This window comes from Octopus bimaculoides, chromosome 11 (assembly GCF_001194135.2).
Source record: "Octopus bimaculoides isolate UCB-OBI-ISO-001 chromosome 11, ASM119413v2, whole genome shotgun sequence".
Lineage (NCBI taxonomy): Eukaryota > Metazoa > Mollusca > Cephalopoda > Octopoda > Octopodidae > Octopus > Octopus bimaculoides.
This window is the reverse complement of record NC_068991.1, coordinates 3,490,573-3,499,084: the sequence shown is the minus strand read 5'-3', so window position 1 is coordinate 3,499,084 and position 8,512 is coordinate 3,490,573. Positions and strand designations below refer to the sequence as shown.

At 42.2% G+C, this 8,512-nt stretch overlaps 1 protein-coding gene across 1 annotated transcript in view; it reads right to left on the bottom strand.

Annotated features, from left to right (window-relative positions):
- Window positions 1-8,512, bottom strand: part of LOC106872105 (echinoderm microtubule-associated protein-like 6) — a 39,226-nt gene that overhangs the window by 9,595 nt on the left and 21,119 nt on the right. The window contains exons 18-29 of the mRNA XM_014918966.2: window positions 8,449-8,505; window positions 7,948-8,146; window positions 7,252-7,344; window positions 6,131-6,262; window positions 5,367-5,632; window positions 4,361-4,562; window positions 4,113-4,239; window positions 3,170-3,266; window positions 2,732-2,861; window positions 1,976-2,248; window positions 1,268-1,488; window positions 203-360 (exon numbers count right to left, since the gene is read on the bottom strand). Of these exons, the coding sequence (XP_014774452.1) occupies window positions 203-360; window positions 1,268-1,488; window positions 1,976-2,248; window positions 2,732-2,861; window positions 3,170-3,266; window positions 4,113-4,239; window positions 4,361-4,562; window positions 5,367-5,632; window positions 6,131-6,262; window positions 7,252-7,344; window positions 7,948-8,146; window positions 8,449-8,505 (1,955 nt within the window). The remainder of the gene's footprint in view (window positions 1-202; window positions 361-1,267; window positions 1,489-1,975; window positions 2,249-2,731; window positions 2,862-3,169; window positions 3,267-4,112; window positions 4,240-4,360; window positions 4,563-5,366; window positions 5,633-6,130; window positions 6,263-7,251; window positions 7,345-7,947; window positions 8,147-8,448; window positions 8,506-8,512) is intronic.

Here is an 8,512-nt window from a genome sequence, read left to right as displayed (position 1 = left end):
ATATATATATATATATATATATAATTTATATACACATATACATATAGGCACAGACATACAGGCTGCAATCCAATGATTAAAGCAAGTAAAAGATAAAAGAAGATAAAGACAAATTGAAATTCTTCAACATGAAAAATCTTATCAAGGAATTTCGGTTTGTATCTTGAAGAATTTTTTAGATGGTTGCATCGGTTATACTTACAGGGGTTCCTTGCCACCAGTTACAATTAATCCATCTTTAATGGTGGTAAACATGGAGAAGACAGGCCCAGTGTGTGCCTTGATTACCAGACGTAAAAGAGTGTGGTCCTTCCAGACGTAGACGTCACCACTTAGGGCCCCTGTGTAGGTGATGCTATTCTGAAATAGAATAAAAATGTGGGTGAAACAAACGTGGAGATGGTTTTGTATTGGAGATGCAGAGGACAGCTGTGAAAAGAAGTTCTGAGCTTTAATTGTGGCAGGTACCTGTGGAAGTGGTAGACCCAGGAAGATGTGGGGCGAAGTGGTGAGAAGGATCTTCAGATGCTGGGCCCCACTGGGGAAATGACGAGGGACCAGGAGATGCAGAGATTTGCTGGACTTGATGAGAAACATGAAGCCAAGTAAAATCCTTGTCTTCCACACAAACAGGTTTGTCCTTTCAGGTGTCGGTGTCACTTACAAAGCACCTGTGCCAGGGATTCATAAATGTACTCTGGCTGGCGGCATGTGAAAAGCACCCAGTACCCTCATGATGATGATCATCATGTAGGTATGGCTGTGTGGTTAAGAAAGCTGCTTCACAGCCATGTGGACTTGGTTTCAGTCCCAGTGAGTGGTACCTTAGGCAAGTGTCTTTTACCACAAACCCTGTTGCTGATCCTTGTGAGTAGATTTAGGAGACAGAAGCAAGCCCATATACATGGATGTACCCCTGTGCCTCTATACCTCTAATCTTCCATCAAGTAGCAGAAGGCCACCTCTCCCCTCACTATTATTCCCTCCTCCTGGCTGTGGGGTGGGGTTTTGCCTTGCAGGTTATTCAGTAACCCTGTCGGTGCTGGTGCCATGTAAAAAGCACCTAGTACACTCCGTAAAGTGGTTGGCATTAGAAAGATCCTCCAGGCATAGAAGCCATGTCGGAACAGACAAATGGAGCCTGGAGCAGCTCTTTGGTTTGCCAGCTCCGTGTCAAACCTTCCAACCCATGTCAGCATGGGAAACAGACATTAAATAATGACAATGATGATGATGATGATGACACAAAGGAAAGGGACAGACTTACATTTGCAAAGGCCACAGACAGCATGGTTTGCATTTTACAGGGGTTACCTCCATCAGTGCAGTTTGTGAGGATTCCTCGCTTCCCGACCAGTTGGCTGCCAGTCACTGTCCAAAACCTGACGTGCTTAACTCCAACACTAACAATCTCATGGTCAGAGTCTGGCCGGAATTCAGCTCGGAAGATTCGGTCAGTATGGCCGTTAGCACAAGCAACTTGTGTACCTACAACAAGAAAGAATAACAAGATAAATGTAATAATAATAATAATAATAATAATAATAATAATAATAATAATAATAATAGTAATCAGCATCATCATCGTCGTCGTTTATTTATTTCTTTACTACCCACAAGGGGCTAAACACAGAGGGGACAAACAAGGACAAAGGGATTAAGTTGATTACATCAACCCCCAGTGGGTCGGATGCTTTAACAGAAACCGCTGGGCCAAAGCTCTGCAGCTTCTGATATGAGTCCAGCACCCGAACCACTAAGCCAGGTTCCTCCACCATGATTGTGTGTGTATGTGCATGTACGTAGATATGTAGTTGTGTGTGCAATGTATGTACATCAATCAATGTGTATATACATATGTGTGTGTGTCAGAGTGAATGGCATCAAACTCCAATGCTCTCTTTCACATGGTTTCTATTACTGGACACCCATCCTAATGCCAAACCATTTCTCAGAGTCTATAACAAAATCTTACCTTCTTGCCATTTCCAAAGAGCGATTTTGTGTTCAGATTCTAAACCTACTGAAATTAGGTACCGTCCAGTGCTGGAGAAATCCAAAGAGCAAGTTCCTTTGCTGTGAACACCTTCCAAAATGGACAGAGTCTCTTTACTGTAAGCTTCCCATATATGTATGCAGGGTGGGTTACCAAGTTGACCGCTGGCCACTGTGTTTTTGAATCTCGGGTGGGAGTTGACACTCAGGCACAGTATGTCATCTGTGTGGCCTGTGTAGAAACTCTGGGTTCCTGGCAGAAGAAAGAAACGGTTTTATTTCTGGAGTAAATAGCTGCAAATCTCAGCGCATATATACACACATATATAGACACTCTCTCACATGCATACACACAGTCTTGTACATATACATGCTTACAAATGCATACACTTTCATAAGACACACACACACATACAAACATATATGCATACACACACATACATACATGCATACATACATATACATACATGCATACAAGTGTACATACATGTACTCATGTATGTACACACATGTATACATACTCACATATATACATCTGTACATACAGACATACATATATGCATAAATATACATACATATGTGTGTGTGTCTGTGCCTATGTATGCATATGTACTTACATGTATGTGTATATATGTATGTGTGTGTGTGTGTGTCAGTGTGCGTATATGTATTTACATGTGTGTATATATGTATGTGTGTGTGTGTCAGTGTGTGCATATATGTTTGTGTTACTTACCAGTTGCGATGTTCTGTACAATACAAACTCCAGCAGTGTGGAAGACAACGTCTCCGCTGTCGTCAAGGTAATGCAGGTTGCAGCGTGCATCGAAACCTCGGTAACCGTGCACGTGGTCCAACACGAGGCCCTGCGTAAACGAAACAAAAAGCCACTGTCAGCATCATCATCACCATCACCACCACCACCACCACCACCACCGTCATAATAATAATCCTCAACATCACCACCACCACCACCACATGGTTTGACAGGAAGGACCTGATAGGTCAACAGTTTGTAGTGGTGGTGGTGATGGTAGTAGTAGTAGTGGTAGTAGTAGTAGTAATAGTAGCGGTGGTGGTGGTGGTGACAGTGGTGGTGATGGTAATGGTAGTAGTAGTAGTGGTGGTAGTAGTAGTAGTAGTAGTAGTAGTAGTAACAGAATCTAAAACTCACAGACACTGGGGCTGTTCTCTTCTTCTTGCTGTTCATCAACGCTTCGTTGTGCAAAACCTTAGGAGGTGGGTTCAAATTCCGAGTGACAGACATTGCACTTCAAGGGGCCACAAGGAACCAGAGTCAAGTTTGGTGGAGGAAGTCAGCAGAAGTTTTGAAGAATTGATTAAAAAAAAATAAAAGAAATAACAAAATACATTTACAAATAAGAAAGGCAGACTTCACTCATCACAGACCACTTATACTTATGAGTACCACTCATATTATTAATGAGTATCACTCATGCTAATGAGTATCACTCATACTCATGAGTGCCAATCATACCTATGAGTACTACTCATAGTAATGAGTGCCACTCGTGCTAATGAGTACCACTCGTACTCTTGAGTACCACTCATACTTATGAGTACCACTCACATTCATGAGTGCCAATCATACCTGAGTACCACTCACATTCATGAGTACCACTCATACTTCATATACAATATATTCACAGACATCATGGCCATGTGGTAAGAAGCTTGCATCCCAACCACATGGTTCTGGGTTCAGTCCCACTGCATGACACCTTGACAAACTGTTTTATGCTCAAGAACACAAAACCTCGTTTCACGTTGCTTCAGTTCACTCAGCCGGTATCCGTAGGTGACCCTGCAACGGAGTAGCCATTCAATCAGGTGGGGGTGCAAAGGGGTTTGAGTCACAAGGAAAGGTATGTTCATTCACAGACCAACGGAGAGCCTGTATGTGATCACTCAGTTTGCTAGAAATAACAGCCAAATCTTTCTGAAACCACACCCATCTTAGGAAAGGCAAAAACAAATTGAATGTTGTATCTCTGTATCTCTAAAAGACAGGAAGGTCATGACATAGAGCCAAAGAACAACAACAACCAAGACCACACACACATACACACACATAAAATACAACAGACCCTACATACTTGCTGTGTAAGTCTCCATTTGCACAGACCATGTTGGGTTTGATGCCTTCCCTCCGATGTAGAGAGTCAGCGTAGATCTTGCTGCTGTAGTCCATGTTCTTCTCTCGATCAACGTCACTGTCATAACCTGTAATAAGGGGAGATAAATCAGTGATAGTAGCAGTTTATGGTGGGATGAATACCACAGCAATAACAAAGAAATTGAAAAATGAAAATTATAGAAAATGGTTGAGAAACAATCTTTATACCTTCTTCATCAGAATCTGTCTGTGAGTCATCACTGTCTCCTCTGCAGACATCAGCTTTTGCTGCTGGATTAGTGGCAGCCCACACCATCACAGACATATCAGCGCCACCGACGGTGACAAGCTTTTGGTCATCGAAACACCATCGGACGTTGGTCACATGGGCACTGTGTCCAGTGTATTTCTTGAACTTAGCAAGTTGACCCTGAAATTCAGGGGTTAAAATATGAATATCATTAATGTTATTTATAAAGGCCTCCATCAGGTTTCACTATATATTTGTGACCGGGGTGTTCCTGTCCAAAACTGAGGCCACAGTCATCATCATCATCATCATAATCTAATGTTCACTTTTCCATGACTGTATGGGTCAAACAAATTTTGTCGAAGTACATTCTCAATGGCCAGATGCCCTGCCTGTTGCCATCTTTCACCTGTTTCCAAGCAAGGTAACACATCCCCACATTCGTCATGGAAGACTGGAAACTTGTATGATGCTAATGCTTAATTATGACCAATATTTGATGTCTAGACAAAGGTACACAAAAGCACACACACACACACACACACACACACACACACACACCTATAATTCTGTCTGACCCATGCAAGCATACAAGAGTGGACATTAAAATGATGATGTTGATGTTGATGATGATGATGCTGATGATGATGACAATGGACTTCTTTCAGTTTCTATCAATCAAATCCACTCATAAAGTTTTGGTTGGCCCAGGGCTATAATAGAAGACACCAACCCAAGGTGCCACACAGTGGGACCGAATCCAAGACCACACGGTCAGGAAGCAAGCTTCTCGACCACACACCCTCGCCTGCACCCGTACTTCATCAACCTTAAAAACACTGAAACCAACAAAACAAGAATATAAAACAAATGCTAATTACCCGCTTAAGAAAAAAAGGGGGGAGGTGGGGGGTTTCAAAGTGTGAGTGGGGAGGGGTGGACATAGGGAGAGATAAAAGCAAATAAATAAACGTGGAATGTTACCTTAACTGGGAACTGGAATATTTTCAATAATCCAAAGTCGTCGGCCGTTGCCAGCATTGTCTTGTCATTGGACAAGGTTGTGGCATTGATGTCGGTGATGTCGGCCTTGCTGGGCCAGATGCCCTCACAGGTGGTGCCGAGGACACACGTCCAACTGGCCCAGTGGAATTTGTCCACTTCTGCTTGTCTCAGGTTAAATCGTTTCCCTCTTGGAGCTTCAAAAAACAGTTGTTCTCTGGCACCGGAGTTTACCATTATGACTCTACCTGGGGCGAATAAAAAACAAACAAACATTAGAAAATAAAAAAATCGAAACCAAATAGGATGAGAGAGGTTTATGTGTGAGTGTGTGTGTGTGTGTGTGTGTGAGAGAGAGAGAACATGACTGTGTGTGAGCATGTGTGTGTGAGAGAGAGAGAGAGAGAGAGAGAGAGAACATGACTATGTGTGTGTGTGTGTGTGTGTGTGTGTGTGTGATTGGAATCTAAAAAATCTTTTTATTACATACAAAATAAAATACAATTCTTGATTTTAAATCTTAATTATGAAAAAAGTAACTGGAAATGGAAAAAAGATTTTCTGCCTCCTTCTGCTCTTTTTTCATAAAAATCTAATTCCATTGGCTGCCTGGAAATACTCAGTCCAAGTCCCATCTTATATCACTCCTTCCGCAAACCAAACAAAGAGTGCACCCCACCCCCTATCACTCTCACAAAGCCATAAAAACAAAGAATATAAAAAACAAGGGCTTGTACTGCACTTACCTTCTTTATCCCAGTCAATGTGAGTAATGTAACTGGAACAGCCCTTACAGATGCCGACCCTCTTCAAACTGCTTGTGTTGTATAAGTCTACAAAGTTCTCATGGGACGCAACAGCCAAATACTTGCCAGGATCTATTTGCAGAGAAAACAGAAAACATAAAGAAAGGAGGTTGTCTTCTACTGTTGCCTTGGGTCAACTAAAGCATTGGAATTTGATGGAAATTTGGTAAATGGTAACTGTGCCTGAAATTCCTCATAGGAAGCGACTTCTCCAACCATTGTTGTATTTTATGAAGAAGATTAAAGAAAGTTAAATGATTTTCGTTCTGACATTCATTGTTAATATCACCTCAAAGGCACTGACCCTTCAACACCTTCAATATTGTTCCGTTGTATCCCTTATAAGGCAGCCCCCTATGTCCTCCCCTCATATCATAAAGGAGAGAAATAAAAGAGTGATTGCAACAGCCATACTTGTCTCATAACATGTCACTGCCATATAAAGCAGCGAGCTGGCAGAGTGGTTAGCACGCCGGGCGAAATGCTTAGCAGTATTTCATTTGTCTTTACGTTCTGAGTTCAAATTCCGCCGAGGTCAACTTTGCCTTTCATCCTTTTGGGGTCGATAAATTAAGTACCAGTTATGTACTGGGGTCGATCTAATCAACTGTCCCCTTCCCCAAAATTTCGGGCCTTGTGCCTAGAGTAGAAACGAATATATCAGCCATACATTCTCTATAATTTGGTACTCATGCCTTTGTCATTCATACTTTTTGTATCAGTCATGTCCTTCCCACAATGCATCATTCGTCTCTCCTATAAAGTGACAGTCATGCCTTTCTAATGTTTCAGCACCTATTCAAGATTTCCTCTATGTAGCAACCCCCCACAATACAGGCATATGGGGGGGGGGGGGCAGGACCCTATCCTCCTCCTTGTCCCAATATTTCAAGATAAAAACATTCAGACATTCATACGTTTTCACTAACGAACCAGTTCCCCACTGCACCGAACTCCCATAATGCTTCAGTGTCCCTATAAAACAGGCCACCTCTCCCCCACCCTTCCTCCTCTCCGTAAGACCACACACCAACCCTCGAAAAACAGAGGAAATTACTTACTTGGTGAGAATTTGATGTCTGATATCTCCTCTTTCCTGTGATGGTATGATGCAACCTCATTCATTGTGTCAACATTGACGACTTCAAAACTACCTGACAGGGAAAATTGAAGACAGGACAGTTTTAAATGTAAGATCTGTATTAAATGTAAGGCATTTGATGTAGATATCTGTGTTGAGTCTGAGGCCATGTGGGAAGATGAATGGAGGCATAATGTCACCATCACTAGTGATCACTCCAAACACCATAATGTTGACTGGATGTTTGATTTTTATCACTCTGGGTACATGTCCTCAGATTGCACTGTCCTCAGATTGAAACCCAAACACTGCAGCTTCTGGTGCAAATGCCAAGCAGTACAGCATGTCGTTTCCAAATTTCCAGCTGATTGAACTGCATCATGGTGCTGTTTTTCTCACAGACAGTACCCAACTGACCCTACTATACTGCGTAGTTGACAAAATCAAAAACAAACAATACGCATGTGTGAAATTAAAAATATAAAATGGCAACAATTTACCCATTGCACCCCGTAGATATATATATTGCGGAGTGGAACAAAAGGTAACAGTAGTTCACAAATACACACACACACACACACACACAAAGACTCAGCTCATTGCCCCATAACAGCATCCAGACATGACCCCCAAGTGCAAAGAGATTTTTGAAAGTATAAGGTCAAAGTTCACTGACCGTCCTTATATCCGACAGCGATGACACTGCCATCTGGTGAAAAGCTCACACACCTGGCTGCAATCTTCAACAGCTTGAAATTCACCATATAATGGTTGCTGACGTCCCAGAGACGGAGGCTTTTGTCATCACTGACTGTGGCACACATTTTCTTGGAAGGGTGCGTGTCTAAACCCCATACTTCACCCATTTTGTGACCCTGGGAGGAAGAGAAAAAACAAAAAGGATTAAAAGAGAGAAAGAGAGGGGGAGAGAGAGAGGGAGAGAGAGAGATAAAGAAAGACAGAGAGAGTGAGAGAAAGATAAAGAAAAACAATGTTAGCCTCTACTACTACTGCTACTGCTACTACTACTACCATCACCACCACCACCACCACCACCACCACCACCACCACTACTACTACTACTACTACTACTACTAGAGCTACTACTACATCTAAGAACTACAACAATGATAAAAACATGGAACAAAGAAATGGACTGAAATGTGGTGAGACTCACCTGTGTTAGAATTGTCATTGGACCGTCTTTTTCTATTTCCAGCACTTCTCCATTCTTTGTTCCG